This window comes from Monodon monoceros, unplaced genomic scaffold (genome assembly GCF_005190385.1).
Source record: "Monodon monoceros isolate NGI ecotype Baffin Bay Population unplaced genomic scaffold, NGI_Narwhal_1 Super_Scaffold_6, whole genome shotgun sequence".
NCBI classification, from domain to species: Eukaryota; Metazoa; Chordata; class Mammalia; order Artiodactyla; family Monodontidae; genus Monodon; species Monodon monoceros.
In genome coordinates, this window is record NW_021703783.1 from 43,694,882 (window position 1) to 43,718,789 (window position 23,908).

General features: G+C 54.2%; 1 protein-coding gene across 1 annotated transcript; it reads right to left on the reverse strand.

Annotated features, from left to right (window-relative positions):
* Positions 1–1,549: 1,549 nt before the first annotated feature.
* Positions 1,550–23,255, reverse strand: CTDSP2 (CTD small phosphatase 2). Its single transcript, XM_029204149.1, has 8 exons — positions 22,660–23,255; positions 8,815–8,963; positions 6,973–7,011; positions 6,438–6,539; positions 5,780–5,836; positions 3,514–3,606; positions 3,205–3,390; positions 1,550–3,001 (listed from the first exon to the last, which is right to left on the reverse strand). The coding sequence occupies exons 1-8, from the start codon at positions 22,721–22,723 to the stop codon at positions 2,876–2,878; spliced, it is 816 nt and encodes a 271-aa protein (XP_029059982.1). The 5' UTR covers positions 22,724–23,255; the 3' UTR covers positions 1,550–2,875.
* Between the last annotated feature and the right edge of the window lie 653 nt (positions 23,256–23,908).

A 23,908-nucleotide genomic window follows, 5' to 3' on the forward strand; every position in this document is an offset into this window, starting at 1 on the left:
GGTCCCAGGTTAACTGAAGGCAAATTTACTCAACCTCGCTATAGTAAGGGACCCATGGACCTACAGAGTGTCCCCTCTACAATGTGCAGAGTGGAAACTCTTACCTGACCCTTTCAAACCGGTCCTGTGTCCAAAGCTCCCCCTATGAGAGGGACACGAACATCAGGCTTTTGATTTAGAAGCCCAATCAGAGAGACACACTGTGTCCCTGAAGAGGCACCTTAAAGAACTGAACCTGGCAGGTGGGCAGATTCCTGGCACGGCGTGAACTGGGGTCGACCAGGCCTGGTGGCCTATTGCTTCCCGAAGACCAGCCTCAAACAGGAAGGGCTGGTAGGAAACCCCGGAAGAGATCCTGGGGTGAATTGGCTCCCTCTCAATCTTGCCTTCCTTCAAAACTGAGTCTGGCCTGATTCCTCTAAGGAGCACGTCTTGCAGTCATCTCTTGCCCCTAACACACTGTGAAACTGGAGACCAGAAGGTGCATAATGACTTCAGGCTGGCTCTGGTCCACACCGATGGACCCTGCTTAGACCTATTTGGCTGAGCTGCCTCTCCAGGGAAGGGAGGAGAGGGTGAGTGGGGGTGTGGCATTTCCAGTGAGGAACTGCATGGGGGCAGGGCAGGGTTCTGGCGAGAGCGAGGCCTATGGAGCCAGGCTTCATGCAGAAGCAGCGGGGACACTCCCACCAAGCCATCCTGGGCTCTGGTCATGAGTCCCTTGGAACACTTGGACAAGTCTGATAGGAAAGCGGGTGGCACCAGCTCTTCCTTCACCTGGAGGCAAGGAGACCCAAAGCAGGGCAGAAAGGGGCCTCGGAACTGGATCAGCTTAGAGCCTCTTATTGCTTATTTAGTCAGAAAAGCATAGCTGGACCCCATGGCAGATTTGGCCCAAGGGCTAATCCTTAGGATGGGGCTTGGGAGAGAGGCCCCTCCTGCAATATTAGGGTAGAGGCCTAGGCCAGGGCCTTAGAATCAGAAGCTCCCATTTTCCTTCAGGAGGTGTCGCTCCTGGCCGGCCCTGGAGCCCTCTTCCCCTACCTGCATGAAGCAGGATCCCACAGGCACCAGGGAATGATGCCTGGGAAATGATCACATGGGCTTTGGGGACCCTGTTCTACTCACGTGACACCAAAGGGAAAGACAAAGCCTCACAACCTTGGGACAAGGAGGGGAGGTGGCATCACAATGCTAGAGAAGGATGCTAGGCGGTCAGAACGCCAAGCTGCTGCTCCACCACCTGGTCCCGGCTAGCTCCTCACACTGCCCTAGTGTGTGGCCAGTCTGAAAAGGATAATGGGGGAAAGTCCTGAGTGGGCGGTGTTCTTGCACCTGAAGCAACTTACAAATGCTTTGTGACATCTGCCTCCAGGGAAAACAGAGAGGGGGATAGGAACCCCCTCCCGCCCGACGGAGGGAGGAGAGGCCATGGCTAAGGCAGTGATGCTGAAGTGGGGCTCCCTCTAGGGGATCCCTTGTGCTCCCAATTACAGCAGCACTTCCCCTTTTGTTTTCCATCCTGGGGAAACTTCCTTTGTGTGACTTATTTTTTAAAGCATTCACTATTAAGAAACTTTGGAAGCAAACAGACACGCAAAGCGCAGGTGTGTGAAGAGCTCACTCACACCTGTTACCATTGGCAGGAGGCACGTGCGTTACGTTGGCAAACTAAACGGTGAGAACACGCAGCCCCTCAGCCCAGGAAACGCAGGCGTGCCTGAGACCCTGGAGAGAAAAAGCAACAGCCAGGAAGGACGAAGACACCTGGCCCTGGGGGAAGACACGAGAGAAAAGAGCCCTGCCCAAGAAACAGGTGGGTGGGACCCAGAGCGCCCTTCCCAGGCTTGGGGACAAAGTCCCTGCGGCAGCACCAGCACAGAATGCCTGAAGAGCAGACTTCGGGACACATCTCGAGCCCAGCTGACCTACAAGCCAAGGGGACACACACACTCATGCCCTTGGGATTCTCCTCTTCCCTGCACCGCCAAGGGCCTCCCACGTTCACCTCAGGCCCAGGACTGCAGCCCTGTCAGAAACAGAACAGCCCAACACTCCATATTTCGAAAGAGAATTTTAAAACAGAGTCAAAAGAACGGAAATCAGTTATCTGTCCTCTTCCAGGGCAGGGAGAAGACCTCCTTCCCCACAGGTTCAAGACTGTGGCTAGGTGGCGAGGAAGGCAGGCCCGGCACCCAAGCCTTGGGGAGACACAGAAAGGGCCTGAGCCAGGCACTCGGCCAGAGGCTAGTGCAGCCCTTGGGCCACAGGACCTGATGGCCACTGGGGCTACCAGTTCTGGATACAAGCTTTCATCTCCCCAGAAGTGTCGTCTTTCTGTCTGCAGCAGTCGGCTAGAGAAAGGCTTCAGGAAGATGTGTGCCTGGGGCACCCGAAGGCAGCCTCTGACCCTACCTTTCTCCGTGGCATAAGCCTTACAATGCTGAGGAAAGGCCATAGGTTTGGCGACGGAGCCTTCAATGGTCTTCATCCCTATAGAGCTCGGTGGCTCTCAGGGTGACAGGAGAGGAGACAAACTAACTTGGGGAGAGTCTTGATCATTCACTTTCTCCCCCAACCTGAAACACTTATATCCCGGGACCACAGTTCAAGGCAAGAAACACACACACACACACACACAAATACACACACTCACATCTCGGGAACCCAACTCAGGGAGCAGGCAGCTCTGGGTATCGCTGGTCTGACATCTGCCCACTCAGCATCTAACCTGTCCTAAAGCTCTTTCCAATCACTTCTATTTCCAGGTCTCATTTGGTGAGATGCTCCAGATTCCGCTCTGTCAGGCTGATCATAAAGGCACAGTGTAGGAAAGTCCCCTACTGGGATGGCCATTGCTTGGCGGCAGGGAAGGCTAAGGGGCCCGCAGCTGCCCAAGGCTGGTGTAGACATCCTCTGCTGCGCTCAGCTCCTCAAAGACTGGGATCAGGTTCAGCAGCTCAGTGTCTGCCATGTCATCAAACCAAGACTGCACAGGCACCTGGAGAGGGAGAAGGCAGCGTAAGCCTCCCGACCGCCACTGCTTCCCTCCCTTGCCCCAGACCCCGGGGGCTGGCTGGTCCACCTGGGATGGTGCCCTCCTCCGGTAAAGCCCATGGTTCCACCACCATCCCCTTCTCCCTCCTCCTTCCAGGGCAGGAACTCTCCCAATCCCTGCAATGTGGGTGTATCTGGACCACTCACTGCATTCTCTGGGTGGAAGATGTAAGAAGCAGGCGAGTTGTCCAGAATGAGGGTTTTCCTCAGGTCCCTTCCCAGGCGGCTGAGGTCCTTGACATAGCAGCCCTGGTGAAACACACAGGACTCACGGAACAGGCGGGCCCGGAATACCCCACACCTGTCCAGCAGATCCGTCACAGGGTCAGCATACTGAGAAGAGAGAAGAAGCTTTTTGTTTGGATGCAGTCCTGGTTTCCCCGTGGTATCCTGCGGACCTGCAAGGAGCTGCCACACCTGCTCCCAGTCCTTTACTCCCCTCCTGCCCCCAGGTACCTTGGCTAGGCTGGCAGTGAAGAGAACGCATTCAAAGAGTTCCCCCATTCGTCTCAGGAACTCATCCACGTAAGGCCTCTTGAGCACGTACACCTGAGGAAAAGCAGAAAGGCTTGTTGGAGGCATCCCTATGAGGGTGAAGCCCCACGGCATCGGTCACCGTCACCACCTACACAAAGAGCAGTAAGTAGGTTCAGACCTTACTCTGTCTGGACTCCCACACCCCAGCCTCTGGGACCACCTGGCTGGAAGCCTTCTGCCCCGCAGACCAGGGCACGAGCGTCACCTCCTCACCAGGCTTCTGCCGGCTCAGTGGTCCCAACCTTGACCCAGCTCAGGAAGAAACAAAAACACCTAATGTCCCAGGAGCCATCTGCTTCCGGCGGCGAACCATCAGCTGCCTCCAGAAACAAGTAATCAAGAATAGGCCTCACAGATGGAGACAGCCTATCCTGGATTACTTGAATCCAGCCACAGCCTCTGTGGGAGTCTCCTGTCCTTGGCTCTGACAGGACAGTTAGTCCAGGACCCCATCAGGCAGGGTCGCAGATACTTCCTGAAACCTCATGCCCTCGCAGAGCTTCTCTGAAATGCACCAGGGGAAAGTGACTTTTTCCCCTCAGTGACCGCAGATCTGACACCCTGCAGCATCTTGCTCTAGTGACGCCCCCATTTTGTGCTTGCCCCTGACAGCCACCCCTAACCCTGGTGTCCACCTTTCATAACCTTGCACATTATGGCCTAAAAGCTTCACTGGCCGCATGTCCCTCATGGGCCTGCTGTCTATTGCTTCCCTGTCTCCATCCAGGTGTTCTCCTCTCATCTAGCCTACACAGGTGCTACTGGAACCACTCCTTCGAAGTTCTTTTCATCCAGCTCACTCCCTGCTCAAGAGCATGTGCCTGCCATGCTCTCCCTCCTGGAGACGGCCTGGACTGGCCATAGACTCACCAGACCCCTCCCAGCTCTGCTGCAGGAACCCTCTGCTCCAGGTAGCCACAACTGGACCTCCTTTCATTTACCATTTCTTTTTTTTTGGCGGTACACAGGCCTCTCACTGTTGTGGCCTCTCCCGTTGCGGAGCACAGGCTCCGGACGCGCAGGCTCAGCGGCCATGGCTCACAGGCCCAGCCGCTCCGCGGCATGTGGGATCTTCCCGGACAGGGGCACGAACCCAGGTCCCCTGCATTGGCAGGCGGACTCTCAACCACTGCGCCACCAGGGAAGCCCTCATTTACCATTTCTTTAACCTTCAACAAGTCCGTCCCTCCTCCTGGCTATTCATCAAGCTTGGCATCCTCTCAACATTCTTTGCTGAAAACGCACCTTCTGCAGGTAGACACCTCACCCCCACCCCCCGCTCATGTAAATGTCATCCCTTTTCCATTATTCACACCTCTCCTTGTTAGCCAGGAGTTCACAGTGTTTGAAGATACACCTTCTTTAAAAAATCTGTGGGTTCTGTGTATTTCTCTATACCCTCAACTAGACTGTAAAGAGCTGCTGTGCAGGGTCCAGCACTGGGACTGGGAGAGCACCTCAGCTGGGAGGAGGGTGGTGGGGTGAAGAAAGCTTCTAATGGACACAGGATAGTGCTGACCACCCATGGAAGCCTCAAACCCCATGTCCCTACAAGTAACTCTTCTATCTGACTATCAACACCACAGGATCCTTAACCCTGGACTGAGCAGGTTGTGTAGGGCTAGAGCCTCACCTTATTTAGATTCAAGCGCTTTTTGACAGATGTGTACTGAGTATGTATTGTGGCAGAATCCAGTGTAGGGACCCCAAGGGAAGGGGAATTGGAGAAAGCTTTACAGAGGAGGAGATGCCTTTTCTGGGGAGAAAGAAATTCACCAGCTAGATGGAATGGGTGGGCAGGGGAGGAGAGAAAACAGCTAGTACTGACTTCGTTCATTGTCTGTAACAGGCAGATACACCAACTCTTCAGCTTTAGAGAAAATGTATTAAGTCATATAACAGTGCTGGTCACATTCATTAGGGGCAGGGGAGATAAGTAAATGATAGCTATTACTACTATTAAATAATTTAATTTTAAACAGCTTGGCTGCAAAGAGAAAAAAGGTGACAGCTAGAGGGGGATGAGGGGCTGCATTTTTTAAGATGCGAAAGCCTCGAATGTGAAAGGTTACCAATAAAAGCAGAGAGGCTGAAGTTATAGGAAAGGATCAACTGATGGAACACAAGCCCCGAGGAGCAGAAGACCCCGAGTTCCTGGGCTGGGCGTGGCCTGGCAGCAGCTCACCTGGTGAGTGGTCCCTTCGATCTCTACAGGCACTATGAAGTCAGCGTTGTTGATTGGCTGGAAAGCAGAAGAGTTAATGAGTCAGCTCGTGGGAAGGGACAAGAGCCCAGCCACACCCCAGTCCCTGCCACAGCCAGTGCTCCGCCCCCTGGGCGGGGTGGGGAGGGACAGATATCAGAGGCCCTAGGAAGCTCCTGCTGTCCCAACTAAGTGGCTCTCACCCAAGTACAGGCTGCGACACCCCTTCTGGTTTTCCCTACTTACCACCACCTGCAAATTCTACCTGAGCTCAGACAGCCTCTGGGCTTTCTTAACAAACATCCTGATAAAATGGATAGGGGCATGGCCCAAGGCTGACTTAACCCCTCTTTTGTACCCCTGTACAGAGCCCTGGTGGCTGTGCTGCGACGAGGCGGGGTGGGGGGGCAGCTGTAGCCTGTTGTCAGCAACTGCGGAGAGCAGGGGCTCCCACTCAACATCATTCTCTGGTGGGGCCTCCAGGTATCTGTGATGCAACTGTGGCCAAATGCCAGAGGCCGGCCCTCCTACTTCTGATCACTCTTCCATCATCAACTTTAGGCCACTTCACTGGCACCTGCAGTCAGGCTTCCAGGACAGCCCAGGATGAGTGTAAGAAGAGCTCCAGATGTCCAGTTACCTTAAAGGAGCTATGCACAAGGGTTTCATCCAAGTCAATGACCACGCAGATTCTTCCTTGATCTTCCTCTGTCACCTCCGGGAGCAGACAGGTCCCTGGAATCTAAAACCAGAGCCAGGCTACTGAATCTGCCACCAAGAAAGACTAATTTTCCCCAATAGAACTCTGGGAAGAGCTGGGCCCACTGAGGAGATGGAAGCCCCCTACTTCAACCCAAGAGAGGCGACACTTAAAGGCCAAGAGGCAGAGAAAGAAGAGACTGAGCGGGCTCCTTCCTTCAGCCTGGGACTGTGAAGTGATCCGGATACTGGAGATGGAGGCCAGAGCTGGTGATGGATACCGGCTGTCCCCTGCACAATCTAATGCCTTGCACGTGGTGGGCCCTCAGCAAATATCTGGGACAAACAGCTTCCAAGGGCAGGGAGTTAGCCAGCCAGACACAGAGGAATGAGGGCTTCACCGCATGGGGCATGGGGTTAGCAGGTATCACTGGGTGTTGGGGCTTCTGAGGCCATACCCTGTGAGATTCACATACCTGATAAAACTGGTACTGGAGACACTGGAGCAGATCCGACTAAGGGAGAAAAGAAGGTGGTCAGTGCCAGCCCACTAATGCCTTTCCTGGTTGTCTAAAGCCCACTCAGGCCTGGAGGCGAATTTTCTCCCCAAGACCCCAGCCCCCTGGAAAGCTCTGACACAACAAAAGTGGCTTTCCTTAGGAGCTGGGCAGGAAAGGGGCCAAAATCTTCCTTGCACACTCGGCCTGATGAAGGACGGAGAAGGAGGTGTCCCTGTTCTCAGCTGCTGTCGCCTCTCCAAGGAACGGGGCTCAAGCAGCTGAGGCAGGGGCAGAGTCAGAGGCAGAATCAAAATCGGAACTCCTCACTGTGGAGGTCTGGCCTCTTGCTTCGTCCTGAAACCCAGGCTTCTCTTTGAGAACATGTGTTTCCTCCATCCTCCTTGGGGGCCTAGATTAGGGGGAGGTGCACTGAGCCCCTACAAAACACAAGTAAGCCAATGTGAGCCCACACTGTGGGTCCTGAAATGTGAGGGGAGGTAGAGTGCAGAGAGCTCAGAAAGCCTCTTCCCGCCTTTGGCTAATAAGTAAAACGTTATGATGTAACAAGTAAGTGATCTTAATGGAAACCCTGAAGAAAAATTAAAATCCTAGCACTTAGAAAAACTTAATGTTGGCATTTTAGTGCATTTCCTTCAAGCTTGCTTTGGCAAGCAGTCTTTTTTCTTCATGACATATAATTTTGCATTCTGCTTTTTTTTTGGGGGGGGGGGGAGCCGGGGCCTCTCACTGTTGTGGCCTCTCCCGTTGCGGAGCGCAGGCTCCGGACGCGCAGGCTCAGCGGCCATGGCTCACGGGCCCAGCCGCTCCGCGGCATGTGGGATCTTCCCGGACCGGGGCACGAACCCGTGTCCCCTGCATCGGCAGGCGGACTCCCAACCACTGCACCACCAGGGAAGCTCTGCATTCTGCTTTTTGACTTAATGTTGCAACTCAGTACTCTTCCACATTGTTGTGAACTCTTAGTAAAAATTAATAGTTCAGTTAATACCGTCATGTTGTACTTCATTTAACCATTGTCCCCTTTTGGATAATGAGGTGATTTTTCACTGATGTGTATCTTTAGCCTGGTTTTGAAAGAGAGGAAGGACAGCTAAACCTTGGTGTTTCAGAAAGAAGTACAAATGGCACTGCGGAAAGGAGGATTTCTGTCCCCCGCCTCTGAAATGCCAGACATATCTTCTGGTAATTATAAGAATCAAAGACACCCACACATTTCCAAATGTCTCTCACAGGTACAGGTGATAGTGCTGGAAGGGGTTATCAAGAATGTGATCGAATTTCAATTCCTTGGTTCCCTGAAAGCCTAGTAACTTGGAAGGTATTTTTGCTTAGTTAAAAATAAAAAACAACAATCACAGGACTTACAACCAGAGAGATCTGAGTTCAAACCCTGATACTACCATTTATTAACCATTAACTATTCAGCGGCTACATACACCCTCTGAGTCTCAGTTTCCGTCTGTGAGTGGGAATCCTGTGGCTCTCCTTGCAGGGCTGCTATGGGTCACATGAGACAACCTACGCAAAACACCTTGCACGGTTCCTGGAACCTGGAAGGATCTGGACCGCGGGGCCCCTCAGAAACCACAGGGACATCCAGATGGCCCACACCACAAATGGGAATCAACAAGAAGAAGATGGACCACTATGGGAAGGACAGAGGAAGGGCCTCCTCCGGGCCAGAGATCTTCCAACTCAGGCAAGGCTGCCCTGTTTCCCTGCCGTGGTTGCAGGGACCCCCACTCGCTCACAGCAGTTCCGTCCTTGCTGGCATCACACCACCCTGGATCCAGCTACCTTAGCAATGGTGTTGGCTTCCTCCTTGTATGCGGAGAGCTCAGTGGAGGAGCTTGACTGGCCAACATGCTGGGCGCGAAAACAGCAGAAAAGGGCCTTGAAGATGTTACGTCCACGAGGCTTCTTAGGAGAGGACTTGGAGACCAGGCCTAGAGTGGAGGGAACGACAGAGGCGTTAGCTACAGGGCGTCTGTCCACAAATACCCACCCCCGTGCTCTATCCCCTCTAGTTTATAAGCTCCACTGGGGCACAAGGCACGTGCTTGGCGAACAACCAAATACAGTCAATGGTGAAATGTACATGTTTATTCCAACATCTTCTCTGTAAACTAGAAACAGCAGGAATCCCCAGTCCCTGGTTTGGGAAGTGAACTGCAGAAAACTTGCTCTTCATTCCGTGGGGGTGAAGGGGCACTGAGAGATGGGGCCAGCTATAGAATCTACTTTGGTAGCAGCACACTGAGGGAACACTCCAAGGTAATTCACAAAAATCCTCCCTAACACCAGTTCCCAGAATACTACCCATTCTAGAGAAGGTAGTGAGCTAGACCTCTTCAAGTCGGTGCAGCTACAGCCCTGTTCTAAGTCAGCTTCCTTCAATCAGTTAGTAGGCAGCACTGAGCCCAGGCTACAACAACAGACTAGAAAATAGAACAGCTTCAGCCCCAAGAAACTACAAGTTTCATTCACACCCTTGTGTCCATACCACACTCCAGTCACTTTCCTTAACACTCCCTCCCCTCAAAGACCACAGGCATATCACTCTCTTGGGACACATACATCCAGCGCTGGGTTCTGCGTTGACGTCCCTGCTTCTCGGCTACAGCTGCTAAGTCCTGCCTTGACAGTTTGCGCTTTGGAAATACAAAGCCATTTTAATAGAAGGCTTGGCAAGGCAGCCCCAGAAAGGCCAAGCTGATAGAAAAAGCTATAAGCATTTACAGGATCAACCAGAAATGGACTTCGGAAAGTCTTTTTCAGGTTCCTTTTATTATTTTTTAAATTGGAGTATAACTGCTTTACAATGTTGTGTTAGTTTCTGCTGTACAGTGAAGTGAATCAGCTATATGTGTATATACATCCCCTCCCTCTTGGACCGCCTTCCTCCCCACCCCCACCAAGCTCCTTTTATTTTAGAGGAACTGTGCCAGCAACTGTTGAGGATGAGCAGGGAGCCAGGATGGGTACTGTGGCCAGGAGGTGGCACCGCACAACCACTGCCAGAATGGTCCTCAGCCACAGGTCTCCTCTCCGGGGGCCAGGGCAGGGGCCAGGCCTTGGGATGAAATCCACCCCACTCGGCTTTAAAGCACAGGGCAAACTCCTGTGCAGGGAAGTAAGTGCCAGAAATGTCTGCCTTTATGTGGGGGGGGGGGGGGGCAAACAGAACGTGGCACTGAGGATAACCTTCCCCGTGCTGCTGGGTTTAAGAAGGGAAAGGGGGGGGCAATGTGGTGAGCCCCCCACCCCAGCAAGGCCAAGCTCCCTGGCTCAGTCCTCAGAGTACATGCTGCACCTGCACGGAGGCGGCTCTGGCAGAAGAGGTGATGGGAGAGCCATTAAACACCCAGTTACTGGGCTGCCTGAGCCCCTGGAGAGGAGAGAAAACCAAACTCTGTTCCCTGGGCCAAAGGTGAGGCCGCTGACCCTCAGTCAAAGGGCAGTCAGCACCGCCCCAGGACAACCAACTCAGCTGTGGCTCAACAGGAAGGCTGAGGGCTTCCTGCAGGTGCAGGCTGGGCACCCCAGTCCATCTGGTCTAGTGCTCTCTCTCCTTCCCCTCCCTAGGTCAGGCAGATCCCTTGACACTGGTATGACCATTAGAAACCTTTTAGAAAATGTTCAGGCTTTCCCAGCAATTAGCCTAAAAACCTGGATATCACTCTCAAGCTCCTGGCCCTGCTGGAAGAGTCAAGATTTCCAGGGACTGAGGATTTTGCCCTGAAGGAAAAAGTTGCGTTGGAGGCCTCGCCCAAGAGACAAACTTGAGAGCAGAGCCCAGTACTTAAAGACAGCAAGATGAGAGGTTCCTCGGACTCTCTCCTACTCTGAATAATCTATCCAGAAATCGGAAGGAAAGGACAGCTTCTCCACCTGCCTGTACGGCCCACCTTCAATTCCGAGCCCAGGGACGCAAGCAGACGCTGACACAAAGCTCTAAGACCAAAGCTGAACCATCCCTTTTCCTCTGGTTTACGGTTTCTTCACGCAGAACCACAATCAGAGGCTTAACCCGGGCACTGAGCCTTTCTTAAAAGGCCACACAGCCCAAGCCTTTCCTGAAGAGAGGCCATCAAGAACGCACTCAGCATCTTAGTGACAGACGCTGTGAAGGCTGAGTAATCCTGAGAGGCAGGGGTTGAAAGGGGCAGCTGGCTGGGGCCGTGGAGAGGCCTCGCCGGTGCCCCCTGCGGGAGGCCCAACAGGCAGGAGCACTCCAGCCTCAGACAGGGAGCTTGGGAGGGGGCAGGGGCGCTCCTCAGCTGGTTCGGACTCTGCAGGGGATGAGGTCTTCTTAAAACACAATGCGGCCAGGCAGCCCCTGGGCCTCAGAGACCACAGATGCCTTGACCCCGGGGGCAGACGCTCGGAGCAAAGAGCTGTGGCGCCTGGGGAAGGGACCCCAGACCCACAACAGCAAGGTCAGCACCCCAGATATTCCTCACTACCCCCTCCCCCACTGGGGCCCCACTTCCCTCAGTCCTTCTCCAGGCTGTGTGTCCTCCTCACCTTTACAAACACTGCCACTGACAATCAGTGGCCATCAGGGCCTCTTCAGCCTCCCCCTAACATGGCTGCCTCCTGACGGGGCCTGCAGTGGCCTCACCCGGGTACATTCACTGGCCTCTGGCTTCTGAGCAGCAGGTGCTCGTGACTCTGGCTGAGTGAATAACTCTGGGGCCTCCAGGGCCTTTGTTGCTTCTACAGAGCCAGGACCTGTGGAAGCCTTCGCTGGTCTGCAACCGCCCAGAAGAGTTAGACTCCCTCCCTTACGAGGACAGGGAAGTGGGCTATGACGAGCTGGGCACCTGAGACAAGCCACTCCGTCTTTCTGGGCCTTGATCATGTTTACTGAGCACCAGTGATGGGCCAGGCCTGTGTCAAGACACTTGACATCATTACTTCATTTAATCCTCACTACAAACCCATTTCTAAGCACTAATCCCCGTTTCACAGAAGGGAAACTGAAGCACAGAGAGCTTAAGTAACCTGCTTGAGGTTACACAGGTAGTAGGACAGCAGAGCCAGGATCTGAACCCAGATCTGCCTGAACCCAGAGCCAGGGCTCTTAACAACTACTCTGTAGGGTCCCCTACAGCTCAGGCATCGTGTACGATTACTCCTGCAACAGGTGGGAAGTGGCAGTGCACTCTTGAGATCTCTCAAGAGTGTGTGCCCTACTCCTCTCTAGGCTGGGCTGGTGAAGGATCAGTTTGGGGACCAGCCCCCCTCCTTTGCTGTCCTCTTGGGCAGTCCATGAAAGGTGTAAGGGGTGAAATAGTACAAGGCTCCCTTCACCGCCACCCCGGCCCTGCACCTGCTCCGACTGGCAGATACCTCTGGGAGATCAAGAGGACAATGGGGGGGGGCGGGGGGAGGAACGTGAACCAGGAGCTTTGGTCCAAGAGCCACTTTGTTGAGGGGGTTTAAGGATGAGGGGATACACCCAGAGAGGGATCTGAGACTCATATCAAGAGCCTTTCAAAGGACTCCTTTCAACCAGCACTCAGCACTGTGTCCCTGACAGCCAGGTGCAGGTCACCCCCACCCCTCTGTGTGTGACAGGAAGGGGCAGTGGCCCCCTCCCGGGAGACGAACACTGGCACAAGAGGGTTTACAGGCCGGTGAGGATTTCATTGCACAGGTTTCCCCAGTGAGGGAGGGCAGGATTCCAGTGGGTACCACAAAGCTCCATTACTGATGTGCATCTGTTCTCCTGGCTCCAAACATCTGGTTTGGGGCTGAATGTCGGAAAGGACCAGCACAGACCTAACGGGGGGAGCTCTGGCTCAAGAAGAAAGTGCGCAGGTTGCTAAGAACAGGGAAGCCAAGCCACCCCTTCAGCTCACTGCTGTGAGGCTTCCTATGGAGGCAGGATGTGAAGAGAAGTGGGGATGTGGGAGGTATTCCCCTTCCCCCTCCCCCCAGGATCACCTGGGCTGGGGTCCAGGCTCTGCCAGTTACTACTCAGCCACACAGCCTCTTTGCGCCTTCGTTTCCTCACCCGTTAACTGGGATAACAGCAAGACCACTCTGACTGAACACAGTAAGGCACTGTGCAGACTAAACTTAAATGCCGTGCTCATTTTCACATTATCTAAGGGGAGATGACCACTCCTTGGCAACACTGTGACCACCCACCCAGCATGTGGTTGAAGCTCAAGAACAGAAGATGAGACAGGTGCCAGAGGAACTCTGATCGTGAGCAGGTTTCAGAAAGTCAAAACCACCCCTATACCTTCTCCCAAATTCACTACAAAACTTGTTTTCCAGTTGCAAACTCCTTGGCTGGTCTCTGCAAGTAACAGGAAAGCAGGTGAGGTTGTTCCACTTGAGACAAAGAATGCCCTCTCCCCTTGTGTCCACCATCACTGGCCCCCAAGAGACACCAGGTGGGGATACTACTTGCCTCTGACTCTCAAGAAGCCTGTGCGCATACATGTATGCGTGTACACACACATGCGCGCACACACAGATGAAGACTGGCTTTGCCTGGACAACACTATTTTTAACCTTCTTCTGAAGGTCAGGTTGAGATATCACTGTTGCCAACAGCACAGCTTTGTGTCCCAGCAAAGGAACTCCTCACACATCCGCCTGGGATTCGGCAGAAGGCAAGCTCTCAGGCTGTCGGATTTAAACAAGCCCATTCATGTAGAAGGATGCTTTCTTGGTTCATCTCTCAGAGTACTTCTTTCTCCACCATCTCTCATTCCCCCCACAGCAAAGGATTTAGTCTGGCTATCACTATAAAATGGCCTCCCGGAGGGGCCTCCCTCCCCTTAGCTTTTGGAGGAAGGAGAGTATTTGGAGCATTTCTGGCCTTTCTTGGCCAGCTGCCTGGGCCTTGCAGCCAAGATGCATGTGATTGGGGCTCCCCGTGGAGAGGAGTCCTCCCAGGTCCTCAGCAAGGGGCATCTGTGCCTTGGCTAAGGACAGGCCCTAAAGCGCCAGGTGGACAGAAGGACTCTTGGACCATCAGGTGAGTCAGCAGGGGAACAAGAAGGTGAGAGATGCCTAGACATCCCCCACACAGGAAAGACTGGAAGCCAGAGGCAGGGTGTACCAGTTTCCACAATGCGCAACCGCTGACACTGCTCTCTTCAGGTGACAACGCAGGGGGGCCTCACCCAGCTCGGCACCAGTTCCTGAAGTTCCAGAAAGCAGCTGTGAAGTTGACAGCATGGACTTTTTTTTTTTTTTGCGGTACGCGGGCCTCTCACTGTTGTGGCCTCTCCCGTTGCGGAGCACAGGCTCTGGACGTGCAGGCTCAGCGTCCATGGCTCACGGGCCCAGCCGCTCCGCGGCATGTGGGATCTTCCCGGACCAGGACATGAACCCGTGTCCCCCGCATCGGCAGGCGGACTCTCAACCACTGCGCCACCAGGGAAGCCCAGCATGGACTTTTAAAAAGTAGTTTTAGCCATGTTGTTTGGCTCACACCAGCATGTTCTACACTAGCACCCTCCCTGCGACCAGCAGCCAGGCCGTCCTACCTACGCAGACGTCTCCATTAGTTCCCCTTCCCTGGACAGGACAGCTCCCTGCCTCTACCTGTCTTCTAAGAGAGGAGGGCTTCTTTCAGTCCTGGGTCCTTAATGCCACTTGTGGGGTGAGGGTGGGGGACCCGGTCACTCACTGCCTAGCCTGCCTTTTCCCTGCCCCTTCAGCAGTCGTCACTGATCTCAACATAGGGCCTCAACTTCAGGACCTTCCCTCAAGAAGCACTAAGTTTTGGAAGCAGGGGATCCCTAGCAACTTCTAAAACAGGATCAAGATACTCTGTCAATTTCCAAATCAGCCTTTAAAAGAGTTATTGGCAGAACACCCGCCTGGGCAGCTGTAACATATTTTAGAAACATGCTGGGGCTGGGGGTGGGTTCCCAGAAGCAGCAACAGGCCCTGGACCAGAGCAGTTTCCTCACAGATACATCAGCAGCAGGCTCAGCCCCCAGCCCCACACCAGAGTGCTCTTGGTGGATGTCAGGAAGTGATCTGATGGCTCACAGCAGCAGCAGGGATAGACCTGAGATGCCATCCAGGAAAACCCAAAGGGCTGCACCCTGCCCTTGTTTTACTGTATGCAGTGCCTGCTAGAGCAGAGATGTCACTGTGGGGGACTGGAAGCCATACTTGCCCGCCTTGAGCCTCCTGCACGCTCCCCCTAAGGAGGTGTGGAGCAAGGCCCTGTGGGAGGCCGGGAGGCTAAAAGAAACCTGCCAGCAGGACACAAACACCCTCTTAGTGGCTGTTTCAGCCCCTGACTTGGCTCTCTGCCCGATTCCTGAAACGCTTGGGTCTGGTGGAAGACCTGAAGAATCTAGTGCCTCTTTCCTCTCCAGCTAAGAAGCCTGCTTTAGGTGACATATGCATGAGAGTGAGATGGAGAAAGAAGAACGAAAGCTCAGGACAAAGCAAAGGACCCTCAACCGTCTCTCCTCTGACCAGTGAACAACAGAGTGGTTACAATAGGTGCCATGGACTTAGGCTTAAATCCTGGCTCTGCCACATATAAGGTGTGTGGCCTTGGGCCTCAGTTTCTTCATCTGTAAAATGGAAAGACTAACATTACCTATTACATAGAGCTGTGAGAATTACAATGCGGTCTGGGTGTGTCCTGACCCTAGTAAAACGCTCAGTAAATCTCAGCTGCTAGTCATTCAGTACAAAGCACTTTCATACCTTTATCTCACTCAGTCTCAGTCTCAAAATGTTCACAGTGAAAGAGAGCACAGAGATTTCTCATTCCAGAGGTCACAGAGGAGTAGTGGCAGGGTCAATCCTGGGAAATGGCCTTTTCCAGGACTCCACAAAAACCAATCCCAGTCACACACACACACACACACACGCTCGTTGAGGGTGGCCAACCGGTTCCTTCCGTCCTTCCTCTCATGGCTGGCCCCTGCAGAAGGAATGGAAGGAGCCTGCCAGGGAGTCTGTCCCACCTACAGGGTCACTCACCTACTCCTCCCACACCCCAGCTGCATCTGGGACCAGCCCACCAGTATAGGTGTGTCCACTGAGAGAGCACTGAGCTGGAGTCAGGAAGCCTGGCTCTTGCCCCACTTCAGCCTCTCAAGCAGCCTTGTGGTCTCACCTAAGGCACCACCACCCTGGGTTGTTTCCTCGCAGGCCGATCAGGAAAGGTCTACACTGCATGGTGTCTTACAAGGTGGCTTCAGATCCCCTGAAAGCTTGAACAGGCACTCTAAAAAGTGGAATGCACAACGCGAATGAGAGGCAGTGCGGGTCAGCGTTAGGTTTGACTCTGAGCCAGTCCTAGCTGACACGAACCAGCCACGTTCCTGTGGACAAGGTGCTTGGGGTTTCTCAGCGGAGGTTTTCCTCACTCGTCAAGTGGGGATCATTCCTATCTCACAAGGTCATTGTGAGGCTCAAGTGAGACACTATCAATAGATATAAAAGGCTAGGGCAGTGCCTGCCCCACAGTGAGCGCTCTATAAATATCACGCGATCATTACTGGTAAGTGGGGATCACGACTGTCCGTTCACACTCAGAAAACTTTTGGACTCCCCTTTAGGAGCCGCAGGATCTTTAACAAACAGGAAAACTGGATCCCTCCAGGGACTCTTCCTGCTCAGGGCTAAACAGGCAGCTGGGGCCGCTGCTGCGCTCACCTGGCTCTTCTCCAGGGACACCTGTCAGAATCACAGGGAGCATTTGGAACACACGGATGCCCGGCCCACCTGCTCATGCTCTGATTCAGTTAAGACCCAGGTGGGGTCTGTATTTTTAGTAAGTGTCACAGGAGTCTCTGATGTGTGTCCCTGGCTGGGAGCCAATGTCTAAAGGTTGCCAGTGGTCCCTGACTAACCCCTGCAGGACTGGAGGGTGGTTCAGCCAGAGTCCCCGTGGCCCCTTTCCCCACCACATCTCATTGGCTCAATGTCTCTGCAGGTCTCAGGGGACTTGCACCCCAGAGCCTGATTTTCCTTTCTAGGGGCACTCGCTCTAATCCGTCACAAGGCAAAACACCCAAGCCTCCTGTCTCTTCCTGCAGGTCCCTGTTCCTGGGAAGGAGGAGCCCTAGCCCCATTCTGCCACGGAGGCAGAAGAGCTAGTACCCACGTCCTGGGAAGGGACTTCCACACACCGGCGGTATGTGCTCTGAGCCTTCCCATGAATCTGCTTGGCTCTCATTGGGGTTGGGGCCACATTTGTTCCCTGAGAACTGTGTGGGTGGGAAAGAGCAAATTCTACAGGATGCAAAAACTATTCATATGTCAAGAGAGAAAAAGAAGGTAGTGAATAAAAAGAGAATAAGAGCAAAGCCTGATTTGGGGTGGGGGGCAGGGTGGGAGGGGAGGACGGCGCACCTGGGAAAAGAAAGGAAATGCCAGCAGGTCCACTGAGAGATCAGGTTTAAGGCTATAACCCTTAGAATAGCTGACGAATATAAAACAGGACATCCTTGCACCTCCTGCCCAGAAGGCCGTGTGCTCGCTGGAGTACCCATTCTGTAATAACAGACCTGGTGCAGGCACACTCAGACCTGAAGGGCTGGGCACTCTGCCAGACAAAGAAACTCTGTTCTATTTGGCCTCTGGTCCAGAGAGGCTTCAAGTTCTAAGTCAACTTCTCCACTTTGATTTCTACTAGTTCCTTCATAAGATTTGCACGTTAATAAGCTCATCTGCATCCCAGTTGGGAACTATTCCTCCATTTCAGAAGAGGGAGGGAATCATGACAGCCACACCCAACCCGGTGTCAGCAGGACAAGTGAGTTAATTCTGTGCTTCCCGAGCTGGCTGGCCTGAGACAGGGTGAAAAGCAATTTAATGCTGAGTTTGTGCTTTCTCAAGGTTATACCCCAAAACCACAGCAGCAAAGACATAGCTTAAGAACATCTATTTCTCTTCAAAATCCCAGCTTCTTTTTCTTTCCTTGTTACTAGCATTCCTTAAAGAAATCTGAATCTCACTGGGTTCTTTAACTCTCAAAACAAATGCAGACGGTAAGAGAACGCAGCACACAGTTGTCTCAAGTCTTCATTACATCCACTTCTGAGGGGCCGAGCAACTGCTCACAAGGTTTAGACTTCAGAGACTCTTCACAGGAGGTGCGTGGCTCCCCGGCCTCCTCCCATCCCAGATGCCCAGGCACCAGGCAGGATGGCAAAAGCCCCAAGGCACATGCTACTCACATAAAACCCCATCCTATGTAACAGGGGCACAAAGAAGGGGTCTGTTCAGCAAGGCTGTTTGTCAGTCTCAGAGGGTGATTCTTCCAGAAGGCCTAAGCCCTCACATTAGTGTCCCCTCTGACCCCCGGCCACCTGTCTTTAACAATAAAACCCACATGACCGTGTGCTGTTTGCACTATGTCCTTGGGGGAACGGAGGAGAACCGGAGTGGGGGTCTAGCTGTCTAAAAAGGAAGGACATTAACATCTATCAATTATCTGCTAAGTACAAGGCATTGGAGAAGGGCAGAGACCGGTACTCCTATTTTATAGATAAGTCACCCAGCACAGTAAAGTGATTTGTCAAGTCTCACTGCAAATAGGGATTTGCATCCAGGCCTGAGGCAACCAATTTTGCTCCTGGAGCAATTCTGAACACTTCTAACTGCTGCCCCTGCCCCCCAATCCCCTCTTCACCCTGAGAGACAAACTTCCCAAGATGGTAATAAAAGACAATAACCCAACTTACCCAAAAGCTAGGAGGAAGAAAGTTGAGGAGAAGGGGAAGAGATATATACTTACATATAAATACGTATTGTCTTTCTCTTGCTTAGTTATGAGCACATGTATTAATTTTCCACAGAAAGGCTGAGAGCATCAACTCACCTTGGCTAGAAATGTGACTTCTATCGTATTTACCGTTTTAACAAAGTCCGTGTTCATGAGGGATTTGGAAGGTCCCACCGAGAGCATGAAACGGGACCTCTCTTCCACCCAGTTTCTTTAAGACCCCTATAGTTGAGAAGGAGGAGACAGGATTCAGGGACACTACCACCCCTTGCCGTCTCTCAAGGGGTTTTCACAGCACTTCCTGAGTCCTGGTCCGTTGCAAGCTCTGCAAGTTAAACTCAGCAGCAGAACTGCAAACTCCCAGTCCCGGGATGGTGGGCATTTACAAACGTTGCTGCTGAGTTAGCAGGGCTCCCTTGGGTTGCTTCGGGAGAGAGCAAACACAAGCTTAAGTCACCACACAAGCCCCTACCTCACTCCAAGATGGGGGAACAACTCCAAAGGAGACAGAGGAGCGAGACTCAGCAGCCACAGAGGCCAAGGCTGAGACTGAGCAAGGAGGGGAGAGGCACCAGTGGGGCGGGAGAAGCCAGCTGCGAACACACACCCTGGATGCTCAAAGAACAAGCTAAGGAAGAAAGCCCCAGGGAGACTGAGTCTTGGTCTAAACTTTTCAAGTTAAGGGCCTAGCTACAACCACAGTGAAAGGTGTTTAAGCTTTTACATGAGAGAGTAAGGCAGAATTTCTCCCTTATGGGGAGAAAGCAAGAGTTAGAAAAACCTGCCACCTGCCTAACTCTTAGGGGTGGTCAGTTACCAGAACCTGTTGTTCAGTTCTACATGTGAAAAGACAACTCAAGGCATCATCACCCACTCCCTGAAAGGAAGGGGCTCAGGCCTCACAGAACAAAACAAAAAAGGTCCCAACTCCCCCAGAGGGGCTGTGGTTCACTCAAGCTCTGGAGGAGCTTGCCTCCGCCCTCTCATTTCACACTGGGAGGTTATAAGGTGGGCCCATTTCCCTGGCTTCTCCCCATCTAACCTCGAAGCCCGAGGCACAATCTCCCAGCAATGGGGCGACACCCTCGTATGGGGCTGCAATAAATGGCATTTTCTGGCCAAACTGATATTAACTTTTCTCTTTTACTTTGGTATCGTACACACCCCTATCCTTGCTGTACCAGGAAGCCATTTCACCCTTCTGTCTGGGAAGATGATCCAATTTTGGTCCTTTTATCATCAATGCTTTCAGCAACTTTGTTTGTTCTACTTCCCCTACTGTAATTACTTTTGAATCATCAACACACCCAGCCAGCCTTAAAGCTCCCAGAACAAAATGCTAAAAAAGAAGAAAAAAAAAACCTGCAATGGCAAACAACTTCACTAAAAAACCGCCCATGCTAGGAGCAATTTGTATTTTTCTAGAAATTTACTGATTAATAAACTGCCTCAGTACTCCTTCCCCTTTTTCCAAAGGGAGGCAGAGCCTAGAAATGGGACACTGTGAGAAGGGGAGAGGGCATGGAACTCCAAAGGAGCTAAATAAAACATCTGCTCCCCACCCCTACTTTTATTTTATTTAATTATTTTTTTTTAAAGATGCAGGATTTGTTTCTAAGTGATGAGGGATTCAAAAAGTTGGTTTGCTGGTTGCTGGGTGCCCAAGCAGCCTAGGAAGAAAGTATGTCTTCTCTGGAATGCAGTCAAATTACACGGGGGGGGGGGGGGGGGAGAGACCCCCAAGCTGTCTGCTTGAGAATTCAGATTCCTCCAGGGATAAGTCTGAAGGACAAACCACACAAAAAATGAAAAACGTAACTCTAAGAAAAATCCAACCAACATCAGCAGCTGAACACTGTCAAGAAGCCAGCTGCTTGCCTTCTACTGTCATCTATTCTGTTCCCTACCACTTGCCCTGGTGGATGAAACTTCCAACTCTGATTTGTAAGCTCTACCTTCAGAAGTCCAGCTTTCCCTCATTCCTGGTGTGGTCCCCTCACTGGGAAGGCACCCTCCTGAGCCCCACCAGGAGGAGAGGACCAGAGTAGGGAAGCTAAGGACTCTTCTTTCCCTTCTCATCAACACTGCCCCCTCTGGAATCCTTCCACATCCACATTTCTTCATTTCTGGCTAGCACTTGGAGTCCCTTCCTGAGATGAGGTTAGGAAGAGAGCGGGAAGAGTCCGAAGTTAAGTTATAAACACAGAAAGCCTCCCCTCTTCAGCCCTCAGCACAGCTGAGCAGGCAGTAGAGGGGTGAAGTTGTAGCCTGGTTAGTGATGCAGTCAGGAGAGCATCGGGTCAGGGTCTTTTGCGGGGGTTGGGATCTGAGCAGGCAAGGCTTACTGAAAGTAGGGCCAGCGATGCAGGAAACACACACTACACCCCGCCGCCCCCCTCCCCCCCCACTGCACCGGGGAATTAGGGAATGGCTGAAACCACCAGGCCAGCCCGTTTGCCCCTAGGCAAGTTGGGGGAGCTCCTTGGGACCGGGAACCCCTGAAATAAATGGTCTGCTGACTAATGTTGCCAAATACGGGGATGTGGGGCTATACCCAGGCTCCACAGCTGGGCCCCCCCGCAGGCTCTAGGCCTCAACATGTTCAAGTGCAGCACTGGCCCTTCTTGCCCTCTTCTGGGGGCGTTGAGGGGAAGGGCAGGGGCGCTCCGAATTTGGGCCCAAGAGCGTGATCTCCCCAGCCTCAGGCCAGGTGGCCCCAGTCTGGGAAGTTCTCCAGAAAAAAAAAGGCTAGTCCTTACTCCCCGCGGAAATTCTGTCCACTATTTTAGACACATTCCTCAAGGCCCCTAAGAAGAACGTGGGGGAGGGGAAAAGAGTTTCGGGGCCTCCACCGTGACCAAACTCAGAGATTCCACCCTCAGGCCTCAACCTTTCCCCCGCCCCCAGGAGAGGCCTCGGCCTCATCACCCTCCGATCCCCAAATCCGCCCCCGAGAGGGCCCGCGACCCCCCTCGTGTCTCCACCCGACCCGCAGGAAGGCGGGGGCCGCGAGCCACTGCCCACGAAGAACTCGCACTTTTTCGCGGCGCGATTCAGAAACACGCCGGGTCTGATGCCATCCGGAGAATTATATAACCAGGGACACCAATCTCGGGCTAAACAAACGCGGCTCTGTGTGTGCGGCGGCGGCCCCGGGGAAGCGCACCGGGGCAGGGAGGGGCTCCGGCCGGGCCTCGGGGTCGCGCTTGTTTGCTCAGCGAAAGAGGCAGGAGGCGGCCGGGCCAGAGTCCCGCGCGCCGAGGTCCCAGGCCGAGCGCAGGGCCGCGCGCGGACCAAGTCCGGTCAGCCAGAGCTCGGCCCCTCCCCCACCGCGGCCGCCCCCGCCTCCGGGCGGTGAACTTGGTCCCAAGTCCCGCCGGACGCCGTCACCGACCACTGCCAGAGCAACCTCGGGCTTGGGGGCGGGAGGGGTGGGGGCTGGGAATTGCTGGACTCCAGTCCCGGCTCCATTCTAGCTCGGGATCGTCCGGGACCCCCTCGTTCCCCTCCCCTCCCCACCTCTCTCCCCGCGGTCCTGGGGCAGCCGCGCGCTCTGGTGCGGGAAAGTGACGACCCCACCCCCCAACTCTGGAGAGGATGGGCGCGAGTGGACTCGCGCTACAAGCGCTTACCCCTCTGTCTCTCTGCCCGGGGGGAGGGAGTGCAGGACAGAGTGACAGCTGCGCGGATGACGCCCCTCCCCCTCGGGCGCTGGGAGCCCGGGGCCCCGCGCAACCCTCCCCGGGGCCTGGGTGCGCACCAGGTCGCAGAGGCGGATGGAGTAGGGGGTTGGGTGGGAATCCCCCACTCTGAGCCCCGGGAGATCTGGGGCCGAGACTCGGGTTCTGGGCTGTGCTAGCCCCCTCCCCGCCCGGGGGCGACGCAAAGTTTTGGGAAGTTGCTGCCCCTACCTTGCTTGGTGAGCACCAGGGCGTCTTCCCTCCGCGCCTGGGTGATGATGGAGCCGTGTTCCATCTAACAATCCCGCGGGCCCGGGCTGGCTGGGCGGGAGGACGCGCGGGCGCAAGGGCTGGGCTGGGCTGGGGGGCCTGGGCGGGGGCCCGCTCCGGCTCCGGCTCCCGAGACTCCGACTCCCACTGCTGTTCACATCCCTGCTCTTGTTCCTCCCCTGGGCCGGGAAGGGAGGCGGCCTGTACGGAGAGCGGGAGGCCCGGGCAACGGCTCCCCCGGTTGCCCCCGGCCCCGATCCCCCGGCGGCAGCTCCGGGCTCCTCAGTTTGGGTCCAACATGGAGAATCCGGAGCGAAAACAAGAGGAGGAAATGGGACACGGGGCGGTTTCCAGGCTCCCCCCTCCCCTCCGTACTCCAGATAAACAACCCGCGGCTGCAGCGCCCACCCCCGCGCGCCTCCAGGATCTCAACCCGGCCTCTCTACAGCCCGCTGGCGCCTCCCGCTCCGAAGCACCGTCATAGGCCCCGGGATCCTCCACCTGTGAGCGGCCCGGCTTGCGGAACATCCGGAGCTTTGCAATTTTGTTACGGAAAAAGCGAATCTCCGGGGGGGTGGGGTAGCGGGCGGGCAGGCTGGCAGGGGAGACTTGAAACCGCTCCGGCGTTCCGATTGGCCCTCTCCGAGAAAAGGGGCGTGACCCCTCCTTACTATGCGGTGCGAGGACCCAACAACATTCCAGACGCTACGGCCACGCCCCCGGGCCACTCCCCCCCTCGCCGGGCTGCGGCCTCCCAGCCTCCTCGGCCACACCCCCTTCCCAACTACTTAAAAGGACACTCCAAAGCTCACGTTTCCCTACTCTGTGCTGGGGTGTTCCCGTCTGTGCAGTTCTACGTGGGTAAGGTAGAATGGTTCCGCCCTTCCGGTAACCGAGCAAGCCGCGAAGCCTACTCACGTCGGGCCAGGATGAGAGAGAGGGTTCGGACAGTTGTTTTACTTCCTATTTGGCGCTCGAATTGTGGACCTACTGTTTCACATAAGAGTACAACCATCGAACCCTGAAAGGGATATGTGTGTGTGTAGGCGGACTCAGGACCTCAGAGAATGAGAGCTGTAACTGACCTCGGGATGGTCTGACCCCCCCCCCCCCCCCCCCACTTCAAATGAGACCTAAGGAGCCAAGCTTTGCTCAAAGCCACTCACTTATTCCCATTCAAGTCTTCCCCCGCTTTCTCCCCTCCTCCCAA

Coding starts and splice junctions, on each gene's coding strand:
- CTDSP2 (XM_029204149.1), bottom strand. CDS start 22,723: ATGGAACACGGCTCCATCATCACCCAGGCGCGGAGGGAAGACGCCCTG. Junction 8,964..22,659: donor CCTGGTGCTCACCAAGCAAG/GTAGGGGCAGCA, acceptor CCTCCACTCTAG/GCCTGGTCTCCAAGTCCTCT. Junction 6,540..6,972: donor TCCAGTACCAGTTTTATCAG/GTATGTGAATCT, acceptor CTCTGGTTTTAG/ATTCCAGGGACCTGTCTGCT.